We start from the raw sequence: 15297 nt of genomic DNA on the forward strand, positions 1-15297 counted from the left end.
AAGATCTTAGAAATGTAATCAGAAGTAGAACTGGCACAGGAGACCAAAATAGTGCCTCAAAGAGCTTCTAAAAGTGTGGCATAAAGACAGGACAACTACATACGTGCACCACGTGCAAGGCACGGCATCAGACATGACGGGAAACGAGGGTGACAGAGGCTTCGTCTCTGCCATCAGACAAGCAGGACATAACTGAGCACAGCTGGAGGCAGGAAGTGACGATGGATTTAAGCCTGCGGGGACACAGCACTCGACAGGCGGAGAGCAGTCTAGGAGGCATCTGAGCCAGTCTCAGGGGCAGCAAACAGGAGCACGTGAGCGTCTCCCGCAGACGCAGGCCCGGGACATCCTGCTCCCCCACCCCCGCAGGCTCCCTCCTGGCAGAGGACAGGCGCTGGGAGACTCACCTTCAGGCTGCGTTTCCACACGCAGCGGGGCCGAACTCTCGCCAGAGCCATGCCTGTTTTGAGCCGTGACTCTGAAGATGTACACCGTCGCTGGCATTAGGTTCTGAATGGTTACTTGCATCTCTCCTGGGCGACTGGTATTTTCAACACGCTCCCTTTGGACAAAGGATTTGGAAAGAGAAGGCAATCAATCAGGAACATTGCCAGAACGAACCATTTCATTTCCCACTCCACGTCAAAATCCCACAACTTAAGCCAAGGTAACGTCCACAACTTGAACGTGGGAACTGACAGAAGGGCAGGGCCACAGGTCTCGGACAGGCCCGCCGAGGGCCTGCTCCACACTGCCTCCCAGAGAACACAGGACTCCAAAGCGGGGCGTGGGCCCAGCTGCACACAGCCTTAGGCCCTGCTTCTCTGGGAAACTCAGAGAAGGTGGTTTTAGGTACGACCTGATTTTCATGGAAAGTTCACATGGATTTTGGGTAAGAGACTCTGAGTAAGAAGAAAGTTGGGGGTTCTCACTTCTGGGAGAACAAGAACATTAAAAAGCTAAGTGAATCCCAAGCTGACCATGGCTCTGATTTTCGTTCGTGAATGAACTTCAGGCCAATGTGAAAAGCAGCCAATCTTACCACCAGCAACACCCAAGAATCCGGTGGCCCAGGACTGTGAGATGACAATGTAAAAGCCAGTCCTCGGACTAGGTAGCACGTCTGGGTCTGCTCTGGGAGGTGTGGGTCCAGCTGAGGTCCACAGTGATGCTGAGTCTACCGTGCTTCAACGAAAACAGGACTCCCGTACAAGGAGTTAAACACATTCGGGGAAGAAATGTTCCTCAAACAGCTGGCTTTTACGACGGCCATCTACGCAAAGAGCGGCCGCCATCGCGGCGAACACGAGTCCCAAACTGCGCTGTGGAGGCAATCATTCTGAACGACCTGACCTCCGCAGCGAGGTGCCTCACTAAGACATCAACGATTTGGCTGGAAATTGCTGATTACAATCTGCTGAGGGCTGCGGGACATGCGCCGGTCCGTCTGAAGGCACGTATCGTCGGCATTTCAGAGCGGTATTTTTCATGTTTGCTATAGCTCGTTATCTTAGAAATCTCAATCACGGGCCCTGGCAGGAGGGCCCCGGCTGATTGCTCACACTCCGCGGCTTGCGACGCTCGGCCTGCACACCAACGATCACCAGGACGAGAGCTCCTCGGGCGGGCACGGGCGGACCTCTTTTGTTCGCCCTGCGCCCCGAGGTTTTCAGTTCTCTCTTACAGAGACGACGGGGGCGGGGGGAGGGGTGGAGTAGAGGACAGTGTCGCGCGCACATTCACACACCGCAGAAGCACTCAGCACAAGGCTCATACGAGTGGGGGCAGCATCACAAACATACGCTGAGAAAATCTGTTCCTACGTGGAAGGGAAAGATCGGGAGAGAGAGCGTAGCACAATCTAAAACACACTTATGCAGAGGTACCGCGGTAGCAAAGACCTGGTCACAGGTGCGCCTACCCGAGATAAGACACTCAGGAACTGACGGGCTTCTGACACCAGCCTGCTGCAAGCTCCCACAGCCCGGTTTCCATCCAGAAAAAACTAACTCTCAGACAAGAGAATGAGAAAGCACAGCTCTCCCGGAAGCGTGTTACACGGCGACCACCAACAGTCAAGACAGAGGGGAAGGGGCGGGGTGAGGAGCTGCCAGAGCCCGTTCTTGCCCTGTGGTGCTGCCGGCTTGCCAGGGCCACTGGCACATCACTCACACCAGAGAGAGAGGCGCGGGGAACAGAGGTTTCCCTAAAAGGCCTGACAGTGCACACACACAGGCTAAGGAGTGAGTTACTTACACAAAAAGCAACTCCTAGCTCCTGGGCCACAAAAGTAACGGCTGATCTGGCCTAACGTCTGTAGTTTGCCAACCCCGGCCTAGACGAGCAGATCTCTGTATCCTGTTAATATCAGGGTAACTTACTCTCTGTTCTCCATCTAACAGTCAGCATCAGCAAAGTGCTGTTGCTTAAATTAAGGGCGATTTTTTTTTTTAACAAAGTGAAAATCACACAGGTACCCAGCACAACGATGGATCAGAACCAGGACATAGAGCGCCACCTACTGGCTGAGCTCTCGGATGCAGAGAACAGGGGAATTTTCCAATGTAAGTAGTGGCATAGACCCTGAAGAGTGAATTCTTAATATAAATCTGCAAAGTACATACATTAGTCATTTCTTAAGACAGGAAAAATTTAAGCCTAGAAAGGTTAAATCAGTCCTGCTTATAAAACAGCCCTGTGACTCACAGAGGTCTGTATCACTCCTTCCTGGCCTCCACTCAAAATCATAAACTTCAAAGGAAAGCAGCTTTCCTTTAAATAAGTCCCTGAATCTGTCCTGTCCTCTCCTGGCCACTGCTCCCACCATCCTCCAGGCCATCAGCCTCACAAGCCCACTGGGCCCACGACTCTGTGCCTTCACTCTGGTCCTGGGTAGTGCACCCAGAGTACTGCTAACCACGCAAGCTTAGTCCATCTACGGCACACACCTGCTGAAGAGTCTAAAATGTACAACGCCCCCTCCTTACCTGAGTCTGAATTCTTACTGGGCAGCCCAACACCTGGGTCCAGGCTTCTGCCTCCCTCTGAGGCCCTGCTAATCCTGAGCTCAGACTCTGGGCCCAGCAGGCCAGCGTCCCTGACTTCTCGTCCTTCTCACATCAGACCCACAGGGGAACAGGATCTTTGCCTTGCGCTTTCTCTTCCTTTCACTTGTCTGCTCCACTTGCCCTGCCAGTTTAACTCGGGTGTGTCTTTCAATTTCAACTTCATTTATAAAGCATCCTTTCTTTATATGCTGTTGGACGAAAGGCCCCCATTCTTCCTCCTAACCTGTCCTACCTGGAGACCTGAGTGCAGCGTGTGCTGATGTGATTTCAGCAGATCCCCACGCCGGGGCTCCTCGGCCTTGGCACCGAGGCACTGGGCAGGACACTCCCTGCTGTGTATACTGCAGCGTGCCCATCAGCCCCTGGCCTCTGCCCACCAGATGCCAGCGCGCAGCTCTGCACTCCGACCCGACGCCAGACACTGCCTAGTGTCCCCCGCGGGACTGGGGGCTGTCGCTGGCTGCGGAATCGCTGCTCTTGGCATGTACTTCCACAGCAATATACAAGGTTTCACTTTGAAAACCTGCTGCCTCATGCTTGAGATGGACACACACATGGTGAGTCCTGTATTCTCTAACAGGAAATCTGTCATTGAGTGTCCTATTCCTCCTACTCGTATCTGTTTCACACAGACAACCAGAAGTCTGACTGCTTACTGACCGCTACATGCATTTAAAACATGTGAGAATTCTGCAAGTCACCTTCTCTATGGATGATGCCACATCCCAGAGCAGGTTCCTTCCAGTCTTCAACTCACTGCACACTGGACATCAGCAACCTAAGGTTACTGCCAGCCTTACTCATGAGCAAGGGTAACTCCTTATTTGGTGTTTCCAAGACTGCTAGTGATGGTGAAAACCGTTCTTAGCTCCAGTGGGCTTTCCGCTAGCTTCTGTGAGCTGGCTTTGGCTGGAGCCCGCCTCTCAGGACAGTGTCTGTCACTCGTGATTTGTGGGAGCTGCTTATTTAATTGGGTATCTACACAATCCTTTAGAAATGTTGCAAACATTTTTTCCAGTTTGTCACTCAATACATTAACCTTGTTTATGATGTTTCATCACGTGGAATTCTACACTGTTACACAATAAACTCTGTCAACCATTCCTGTTACGGCTTCTTGATTTCCTATCTTCCTTTAAAAGGCCTTTCCCACACAGCAAATGCTAAAAATGATTTCCATATTTTCTTCTAATACGTTTATAGGTTTTAGAAAATTTCCATATTACTCATCTATAACTTGTTACATTAAAGTAAGACAGAGATACAACCCTTTCTTTTCCTACTGATGGGCAGTTATCTCAACATGACTTCTCCAACAGCAGTTGCTCTCCACTGAGTGCAGTCAGCTGGTTTACTTACACATACCTCCTCGGCGCTGGCCGCCGGACTCTGCCTGCTGCATGTACGGGACACACTCTGCAGAGCAAGACTGACACCGTGTGTGAGTCAATGAAAGACAAACCTCAGAGACCGGTGAAGTGCTCTGAGAAAGCAAACCACAAAACGAAAGCCCAGCCAGCGTAACAACACCAGGGGACCCGGCCGCAGTGCAACCTGGGAGACGTTTTAACACTCAGATCGGGTGTGCACCTCTGCAGCTGTGAACACTCCCCACCCCCGCCACGCCTGATTCCGCGCTGGCAGGTCATGTCAGCAGCAGGTCTGCAGAATTCCCTGAAAATCCAACAGCTGACTGAGAGAGAAGCTGGCTCCAGCACACCACGTGTGACAGCAGTGCGGGGTGTGTGTGGGTGTGTGGGTGGGCTCAGCTGGGGGGCACTCAGGAGCCGCCTGAGACATTCGCTTGAGGGCGACACACACAGCGAGACACAGCACCACCAGGGCAGAGGTGTGGGACGGAAGCCTGGGGCACAGAGAGCTGCTGGGTGCCTTCCGCGCCCTGTGAATTCCAGGAGACCTGCAGAGACGCATCCACGGGGGACGCCTGAACACTGACACGTCTGTTCTCCGCCTGCTAGACAGCTGCTGCCATTCTGTAGACAGGGCCACACTTTCCTATACCTGGAAAACCCCAAACTTCTAATACGGTGTTCAGGGGAATGTCACCAATGAGTAATGTGAGCTCTGCCTATGGGGTTTGAATCACATCATGCGCAAGTTCAATGCCACTGGACCCTCTCAGGAGTACTAGATGAAGGGGTGCATCTGCAGAGCCCACCAGTCTGGCATTAAAACGATGTACATCAGCTGCGAGCACCTCAGAGAAATGCAGGCTTTATCTGATGTGCGGAGTCCTAGCTGAAACGTGTCTTAGCTTTCTCGTTTCGGTGTGAAGAGCAAATGAAGGAATCAGACACAGCATGCGGCGATGGTTCCTCCCACAGGGTCTGTCACTGGCTGGAAAAACGACACATGCACACACACACATTCAAAGGATGACCACTCAGGGAAAGACCACCTGTCATTGTCATGAGTGCCAGGATTAGTGTATAAACACACACACACACACACACACACACGAAAAAAGCCGCACACACTGGAAGAGGTGGGGAGAGTTCTACAGGGGCTTCTCGAGGCTTCACCCTGGCCACGAAGGGTTAACGGAGCACAGTGTTAGCTGAGAAAGGGGAAGGGGGAAGGGAGTGAAGAGAAGACAATGCAAGAGAGGCCACAGTGGTAAGAGTAAAGCTGTGCCATCAGGTGGTGGGGTACGCTGAGGCTGGACACATCCACGAAGCCAGGCTGCGGCGTGAAGCAGCCTGGAGAGTCCGGGAGCTCCCGAGAGGGGACAGAGAGGAGCTGAACGCGCACCGCCGCCTCGAACCACACGTGCACCATCAGGGAGCCTTCCTGGGGCTCAGCGGCCCACGCCTGCCCGCACCAGCAGGGGGCCTTCCTGGGGCTCAGCGGCCCACGCCTGCACCATCAGGGAGCCTTCCTGGGGCTCAGCGGCCCACGCGCGAGGGTGCAGCAGACACTCACAGCCTTGACAACCTGTGCTCACTGCATCTTATGAGTAGAGGGGTCCTACGCACCCCTCAGGTCATCCCACAGAGGCAAGAAAGGACATGGGACTTGTCTGCTTGGAATTTCTTCGATGGCCTACAGTTTGGAAAGAGGCACTTCAGTGACCAGACCCTGCACAGCGAAGAGCCACGCTGGGTGGCGGTGGGCCGGGTGGCCAGCGGGCTGCAGTCACATGGGCACTTACCGAGCAGTTCCCTCCTTGGTGTAGAACACAGAGTAGGTGAGGCTGTCTCCCTGAGGGTCCGACGCAGGCGTCCGCCACGTCAGCTTGATAAAGCGGGTCGAGACCAGGGAGGCCACGACATCCCGAGGAGCCGAGGGCAGTGGTCCCGTCGTGGCTGGCGCTAGATGGTCAGTAGTGGCACTGGTCAGTGAAGTGGGAGGTAATGTTGGGATGGCAACATCTTGTCATGTGCAAACATTGGGGAACATGAAGGGCAAACCACGACGGTTTTTAAAAAGAGAACAGAAAAAACAAAAACAAAAAAGAAATAAACAAAACCGGGATGGGAAATAAAATAAAATGAATGAACATAAAAAAGGTCATTAACCTGAAGGCTAACATGCAGGCCAGGGGTCACTAATGGGCACTATTCAAGACACACCCCTGCAGAGCAAGCAGGCTTTCTGGTCGCTAAGATGGCTGTGGGCAAGGGAGGTGACAGGTGAGAACAAAACACCTCACAGAAGGACACAGCAGCCTTAGACCCGAAAGCAGCAACATCTGTCAAACCCCCCACCTGCGACCCGCCCGCCCGCCTGCCCGCACGCTGCGGCTTCAGCGCTTTCCCCCACTTTGCCAAGATAAGCACCGTGTGTAGCACGGACAAGTCTCATCACTCGACAGGGACCCACGGCACGACCTCACTGAGGAGCCGTGACTTCAGCGCTGGGTGAGGCTCAGAAGCCTCATCTTCAGCTTCTGTCCGCATAGCAAACCCTCTCACTGTATCTGGCAATACCCAGGGAAGTGGGTCATACCACCTCCCCAGCCTTGTCACTGCTCTTACCTAGGACAGTGTCAAACCTCGAATCAAAGATTCCAGTTGGACAGGCTCATGTGTGAACAACCCTCATGCAGGGGCCTGAGAACGGCCTGCTGACCGCAGGAACTTCAGGGGGGACGGCACAGCCCCAGGCCCGGCTCTGCCGTAAACCCGACACCTGCAGCCCCAGTAACGTCTTAGAGACTGTTTACTTTCATTTTATTTGAAAGGCAGGAAGACAGTGACAGGTGTCCAGCCCAATCGGCTGCATCAGTCTGCCTGCACAGAGAGGGACCCAGTCCAGGTCCCCCGCACGGCTGGCACATCCTGGAGCCATCACTGCTCCCCCCCAGGCTGTGCACTAGCAGGAAGCTGGTCTGACTTGAGTCAGGCACCTGGACACGGACCTGGGCATCCCAAGCGGCATTGTAACTACTGTGCCAAACCCCTGCTCCCACTCCTGATAACTTTAACCTCCTGAGGCACACCACCCAGAGTTGGACAGCTCTCATTTAAAAACTTATTCCTAATACTGAACCAGAATTCCTCACTTGAAGGTCAGAAAATCTAAGTTTAATCTCACAATTTTAAATTTTTTATTTGAAAGGCAGAGTTATGGAGAGAGAAAGAGAGAGAGAGAGGTCTTCCAATTGCTGATTCACTTCCCAAATGGCTGCAAAACCTGGGCTATGCCAGGCTAAAGCCGGGAGCCTGGAGCTTCTTCCGGGTCTGCCACATGGGTGCAGGGGCCCAAGGACTCAGGCCATGCTTGGCTGCCTTCCCAGGTGCACCAGCAGGGAGCTAACTGAAAGTAGAAAAGCTGGGACCAAACCGGCACCCAGATGGGATACCAGCACTGCAGGCTGCAGTTTACCACACTGTATCACTGCACCGGCCCCTCCGTTTTGACTTTTTAAACTTTATTTTTTATTATCTGAGAAGCAGAGAGACAGAGAGTGCACACTTCCAATTCAGTGGTTTACTCCCCAAATGCCTGCAACGGCTAGGACTGGGCCAGGTCGGAGCCAGGAGCCAGGAACTCCATTCAGGTCTCCCACTTGGGTGGAGGGACTCAAAATTCATCACCTGAGCTGCTACTGCTGCTGCCCGGGCTCTGCATAGCAGGAGTGGAGTCTCCACGACATCTTGAAAGCTAGGCCAAGCCCCTGCCCGCAATCTCACCATCCTAAACGAACAGAGCTCACTAGAGTTGTGGTATAACCTTAATGGGGAGACTGGCAGGAGGGAGGCAGAGAGCAAACTGTGAAAACTGCAGACGCCAGCTGAATGAAGTGGTGGGGCGAAAATCTTCTGGAAACATCTACGGAGGACAAGGAAATCCCCAGGTGAGGCAGACTAAGTGATATGCAGACAACATCAATTCCCCCAGGACACGGCAGAGGAGGGTCAGCCTGCAGGGTCCAGATGGGTGGGCAGGGGGACAGAGCTGGCCCGCAGCCTCCTGGAGTGTCTGATCCTCACAGCAGCTCCGCCAGACAGCGGCTATGCCTCTCCCCACCTGGGTGGTCGAGGCGGACACGCAGAAGCCGCCTGTCACTTGTATGGTGGCAAAACCATCAGGAGGCCTCTGGCTGCAGCCACCAGGGCTCTGACAACTTGAGCTCGGTCCTGGCCGTGCTGCTTATGCTTACAAACTGTCACTTACTCCCTCCCGCGCTCTCCTTTCCGGCCTGTGCAAGTGCTTTTACGAGGGCATGCTGCTACGCAAGAGTATGAAGTTTTAGTTCAGATGTAGGCACACACTTCCTGCAACAAGGGTCACTGGCGTAAACACGTTCAGCCTGAATGGCCTCTGAGACCTTCCGCGTGCTCCGCAGCCTCAAAGCACTGTTCACCCTCAGCTTCCCAGTTCCTCTCGTCAGTTTTCATACAGCGACCCGACCGGGCAGGGTGGAAGTGACAGGGTGAGATGCTGGGATGAAGGTTAGGAAAGAACCGAGAACTTCCACCCCGCAGGCTTCGGGGCCTGCGCAGCTGGCAGGGTCATCAGCTGAGGAAGGGAGTATTAAAGGCGACAACGGGAGCTCTTGTCTTTGAACACGCTGAGTCCAAGGTAACAACCCAGCACCTATGGAAGACACTGTGCAGCAAGCAACCGGAACTAGGGACCTCGCAGTACCGTGAAACTGAGTCATCAGAAACCGTCCCAGCGAAAACGGCGAAGAGAGGAAGGAGCCTGAACACAGTGCTGCTTTGCCGCCTCACCCCGTGCCTGTCTGGAGACGTGCTAAGCGGCTCCGCGTCGGACCTGAGTTGCCACACTTAATTTTCCCCAATCACTTACTGGCTGGAGAGCAGGGAAAGCCCGTTCCCTGGGAGGCATCAAGCACACCGGGCAGAGCCCAGGATTCTGAGCATGGAGGCCTCTGTTCAAAACCTGCCTCCGCTACTTCCTACAGAGCGAGGCTGGCAAGTGACTCAGCCTCTCCGACACGTCTGCTCGCTTGCGGACAGGGAACAACAGCGCTCCCTCCCCAGGTCCAGGGCCGCCAGGAACCTGTGAGCACCAAGCAGGGAACGCGCACGTGGCCGTGCTGTTAGTTCCGCCCACGCAGCCTGAGCGGTAGAGGCACAGCACACCAGGGCGAAGGCTGTGACTGAGGGAGGACAGGCAGGGGGCCCCGGGAGACAAGGGGATCACCCGGAGGAGGCGTGCAAACGCCCCAACACTTCTGCAGTGCTCTGGCGGCAGCTGGACTTCCTCGTGTTCACGCCTGTCACTCACACTAGCATGTGTGCTCCCTGGGGCAAAATGCATATCTGTTTCATCGCAAAATCACTCATGGGGCCTCCGCAGACTTTACATGACCAGTAAATGTGTATTTATTGCGCTAATAAACAGCAGAAAATCCAGGAACAATGTTCCTGCAATGGAGACTGATGTTTCTAGAATCTCATCAGCTGAGGCAGTATTTTAATCTCTTTAACTGCTACCAAGTACATACACATCACATTATACAGGGATGCACCATTTCCAAGGACAATGTGCTGTTCTAGCTATCCGGGGCAAAGTGTAAATCCGGCCAGATCAGCCCAGGAGAAGCCCACGCCGCCCCAGCACCCTGTCCCAGCACCCTGTCCCAGCACCCTGCCCCAGCACCCTGTCCCAGCACCCTGTCCCAGCAGCCCCACGTCCAGGCTGAACAGGTAAGGAGAGACCTGTGAGACCACAGGAGATCAAGCAGACATTAGGTTACAGTAATGTCAGGTACAGTCAATGGCAAGGCGCAGCACCTGGGACTTTGGGCGTGGAGGTTTGAGGAGGTGGACAGACCATCAAAGACTGGAAACTGACTGAAGGCACCTATTCAGGAACACTGTCGTGTATCTGGGGTAACAGACTCCATGGCACTGTTGAGCCAGGCTAGCACAGGCTCTGAATCCAATGGCTCCGGGATGTTGGGGCGCGTGATACAGTGTCGTCAGGGACAGTGGCAACCCGGGGAGGGTGTGGGGGACAGGAAGGGCCAGAGATGCAGGTAGGCTGCTGGGGAATAAGGTGTTCCCCTGCGAGGCAGTGACAAGAAGGCCTGAGAGAGCTCCGGGCAGCCGGGTGACCAGCAGCCGTGGGGGTGCCCCAGGGGCTGGAGCTGGGCTGAGCCACCCACACCCCCCTGGCTGAAGGAATCCGCGTGTATGTTTGCAAAGCAAGTAAGTGCAAGTGCCTGGTGCAAAGCACACACTGGGCAAGCTAAAAAGACCGAATCTGAGCGCACTCCCCAAAGCACAAAGACCCACCAGGTGAAGTGGCAGGCTTCCTGGCTGGAGGCTTATGTGAACACAACTTGTGAGCGATCTCCGGCTCAGCTCCAACCTGTACAGACACGGGGCTGCGCTAAGACACAAACCTAGACTCCTGCAAAACAAACACCACCACCAGCAAAAAGGGAGTCAGACACAAAAGCTAAGCGGAAACACCACCGGCTGCGAGCTCCGGGAAAGACGATGTTACGGATTCAGTCCAGGCAACACACTGAACACTCACAGCAGGAGCAGCTTCCAGGACCAGGGCTGGGGGGCAGGGAGGGGAGCTGGAAAAGAGCCCACTTCCAGCAGCAGAAAATGAAGAGGCACGCAAAGAAACGGAAAGGGTGGCTTGTGCTGGGGGAAAGAGCAGTCAAGGCAGAGGCCTCCAGGGCCCTCAGGTCCTGCACCTGAGACAGATTCCAAAGCTGTCCCTAAGATACATTCTAACCACTAAAGAACCTGCAGGAGCCCGCGGGTGCTGAGAGCTAATCCCAGGTACAAGCCACATACAGCCCACAACGGCTGCACGGGTGCCAGCAGAAGGCACAAGTCCTCCTGCACCAGGGCACTGGCAGTAGCCAGGAACACTCGTCCGTGTTAGTTCCCATGCAGGCAAGCAAAGGGCCCAGATGGACCCTGCACGTGCAGCAGCTGCCACAGGACAGGGCCTGAGCCCGAGTATTCAGCACTCTCACAGCAATAAAGGCCCCAGACAGAGCAGTCCTGCCGTGGACGTCTGAGGATGGGCTCAGCCTGTCTGGTTTTTGTCCCAGCCCAGCCTACGGTCTATTATCCTGCAGACTGCTCTCTGTGTGCTTGGGAAGAATCTGCATTTGCAGCTATCGTTGATTATTCAAGTCCTCTATACCCTTTCTGACTGAGATCTCCAAATACCACTACTGAATTACGCGTTTCTTCTCTAACAATTATAAATGCAATTGCATCTATCAGAACCCCAGAATAAATGAGAATTTAAAGAAATCCAGGGAAACCCCAAATGTTTGGAAATTAAACAACACAATCCTAAATAACCTGTGGTCAAAAAGGAAATCACGATAAAAAAGTTAAATATTTAAACTGAATTAAAATGAAAGCAACATATTAAAAATTATAGGATGTAGCCAAAGCATAACTTATAGGGAAATTTTTATCAGTTTAGACACCTGTTATCAGAAGAGAAGAAAGGTCTCAAACGAGTTACCTAAGCTCTTACCTTAGGACAAGAGACTGACAAGGAAAACAAGAGAACACACAACTGACCCAAATCAAGAATGAGCTACTGCTACCAACCCAACAGATGTTACCAAGCCTCAGGGGAAGACTATGAACAAATTTATGCCAACAGGACAGACAACGGAGATGAAATGAACAAGTTCCTACAAGGATGTAAGAACAAAACATCAGAACAGACCCAGAACAAATTGAATTAGCACATAAAAATCTCCCCACAAAGAAAAGCCCAAGCCCAGGTGGCTTCATCAATGACTATTGTCAAGTATCTTAAAGGAGAGACAAAACCAACCCTTTACCCACTCTTCCTGTGAATTCAGAGCAGACTGAGAGACAGGAAGAAAAAGCTGCATCTTCATGAGGGCAGGTACAAAGCCCTCGACCGAGCACCAGCAGACTGGGGCTGGCAGCGTGCTCAGAGAACTGAGTTACATAGCACATTATAGGCCATCCTCTTTTCCAGCCTTGTTTCCTGGACGTTCTATGCTCCCTCTTTGCCTGGTTACTGGACGAGAGAAGACTTTAGCTTCTGTACCTGACTTAAGTCAAAGACAACTGAGAAGTTTAAGAGACGGCATCATACTCTCAAAATGTGAACACTAAAAAAACGCTGGCAGCTCAGACCTGTGCTCGGTCATGGGGACCTAAAGGCCTCACTGGCTCCTAAAACACGCAGGCTGAGCTGGTCTGGGTGGAGGCCTGCGGAACGGGGTTTTCTCCTGACCAGAATGTCCCTGCACGAAGTCATCAGAGCCAGCTCTTCACTTTTCAGAGACGGCTTTCCAAGCTTAGCTGCACAGTGGTTGTTGGCTCTGATTTAGTCTGGGTTTAAGTTTCTATAGATGTGAAACGGCTCCAGTTTAATGCATTAGCTCTGTGATGGACAAAGTGTCACCTGTATTAGTTTATGTGATTAGTGAAGCGTGCACGGCGCACGTACTGGAAATCACTCTGAAGGTGCAGACTGCTACACTCTGCTGCCCTGGCTAAGCAAATGCAACTGCTCCAACCTGACCCCACCTGTATCAGCCAGGTGAGCTGAGCAGGCACATTCTTCTTTTTAAAACACAATTTCATTCACTGCACATAATTTCTCTTTTGGAAAAAAAGGCGAGTTTTGAAGTTCCTTTCAGCATGTCTGAACTCCTTCAAAGCTAAGATTCAGGGAACACGCTCTCTCTCCCTGGCCCTGAGTCTGCTCGTGTAGATCAATCCATTAAGCGGACACTCCCCAGAACTGCTTGCAGTAGCACTGCTCAGCAGTCATCATGCAGAAACGAGCCAGGCGTGCACGGTGCCTACTTCACAAAACACAGCAGCGGGTGAATGGAAGAGAGGTCCACAGGGCACCAGGTTCAGGGAAAGTTAGGAGCAGCAGCCACAGACACCGTAGACACCACACAGCAAAGCACGACAAAGAAAACAGCTAACTGTGGGAGCCACGGGGATCTGCCACGCTTCTTAGCTGGTTTAAGACTCCTGGGGAGCTGGCACTCAGGTTAAGACTCCCTCTCTGGGTCCAATCCCCAGCTTTGACTCCTGCCTCCAGCTTCCTGCTAACGCAGACCCTTGGAGGTGGCAGGTGATGGCTCAGGTGGTTGGGCCCCTGCCACCCATGCGGGAGACACAGACAGAGTTCCTAACTCCTGGCTTTGGCCTGGCTCAGACTCAGCTGTGATATCTGGGAGTGAAGTAAAAAACACAACACAAAACAAAAGCAAAAATAAAAATAAAAAATGACAACAAAATCCCCTAAAAACCTAGCAATTCTATAGGACAAAATCATCTGTTTGTGAAGCTAGCATTTCCCATCCTCATTCAATCAGTCCCAGAAGGGAAGGGGGCCTTACTGTGAGCCCTGGGCCTGTCAGGTAGCATCTGTAAGGCAAGGTCTCCACAGTAACCATGGGGCAAAGACTTGCTGCTCTTAGAATCTAGATTGGGGCTGGCACTGTGGCTCAGTAGGCTAATCCTCTGCCTGCGGCGCTGGCACCCCGGGTTCTAGTCCCAGTCAGGGTGCCAGATTCTGTCCTGGTTGCCCCTCTTCCAGGCCAGCTCTCTGCTGTGGCCCGGGAAGGCAGTGGAGGATGGCCCAAGTGCTTGGGCCCTGTACCCCATGGGAGACCAGGAGAAGCACCTGCTCCTGGCTTCGGATCAGCGCGGCGGCCACTGGAGGGTGAACCAATGGCAAAAAGGAAGACCTTTCTGTCTCTCTCTCTCTCACTGTCCACTCTGCCTGTCAAAAAAAAAAAAAAAAAAAAAAGAATCTAGATTGGAGTGGAACATGTGCCTGTCCCATTCGGCAATTATCATTTAATAGCCACGTATGAATGTTCAAGCATCCTGCTCATTCTCAAATTTTCTCTACTGGGTCCTTCTCCATGATTCAAATACAGCAGTTCATTTCCCTGCACTGAAAACAGCTCAAAGATAGCAATCAGAAATCCTTGAGAAGCACAAAAACCAACTAGCGTCCAATAAAACAACTGTTTCTTCAGATTAAAAACCCTGAAAGAAAGCACGTGCACCCAGTGGGAAGCAATCATACCAGGCTATTAATCACAGCACTTTGTGAAAAACAAAACACTGGCAGCAGCGAGAAGAGCCGGAGGGTAAAACACGTGGCCCTGACCCTGAGGCCAGGGTGCACCCACTGCTCCCACCAGGATCTCTCAAGAAATCAGTCACATTTCAGGGAAAGTCACAAGCAAGAAGCATAAATTTCTAACTCCCTTCCCAAAGCAGTAAAACCTATCACTGTTTCCACATTTAAAATACAATGATATTACATTACAGAAGCAGGAAAGAAACAATGCTACCACGACGCTGATGTGGGAATGTGCTCCAATTCCAATCACAGTCTAGTTCATAAGTGCTCTCAAGGGAAGCACACCGACAGACAGCTGCAGCCTGCTGCCTGCGGCCACCCCGTTCCAGAGGCTCCCCCAGGACCGCTGTCAGTCAACACATTCAGAAGACAGGCAAAGACAAACTTCAGAAAACAGAGGCAGATCTTAGAGAACTGGGGGCAGCCTTGTGATACAGCAGGTAAAGCCAGTCCTGGCTGCTCCACTTCTAATTCAGCTCCCTGTGAATGGCCTGGGAAAAGCCGCAAAAGACGGCTCAGATGAAGCTCCTGGCACCTGGCTTCAGCCTCATCCGCTGTTGCAGCCATCTGCGGAGTGACCCAATGGAGAGAAGCTCACTCGCTCCCTCCCTCCCTCCCTCCCTCCCCCCTCCATCTCCTTCTCCCTCTC

At 52.8% G+C, this 15297-nt stretch overlaps 1 protein-coding gene across 2 annotated transcripts in view; it reads right to left on the reverse strand.

The window, feature by feature from the left end:
• Positions 1–15297, reverse strand: part of NEO1 (neogenin 1) — a 222686-nt gene that overhangs the window by 53947 nt on the left and 153442 nt on the right. The window contains exons 8-9 of one of the 2 annotated variants that reach the window (XM_070054696.2): positions 6241–6460; positions 408–562 (exon numbers count right to left, since the gene is read on the reverse strand). In XM_070054696.2, the coding sequence (XP_069910797.2) occupies positions 408–562; positions 6241–6460 (375 nt within the window). The remainder of the gene's footprint in view (positions 1–407; positions 563–6240; positions 6461–15297) is intronic. The other variant, XM_070054697.2, reaches the window with a different exon arrangement.

Source organism: Oryctolagus cuniculus, chromosome 12, assembly GCF_051225735.1.
Source record: "Oryctolagus cuniculus isolate XC-2025 breed Fujian yellow rabbit chromosome 12, ASM5122573v1, whole genome shotgun sequence".
NCBI classification, from domain to species: Eukaryota; Metazoa; Chordata; class Mammalia; order Lagomorpha; family Leporidae; genus Oryctolagus; species Oryctolagus cuniculus.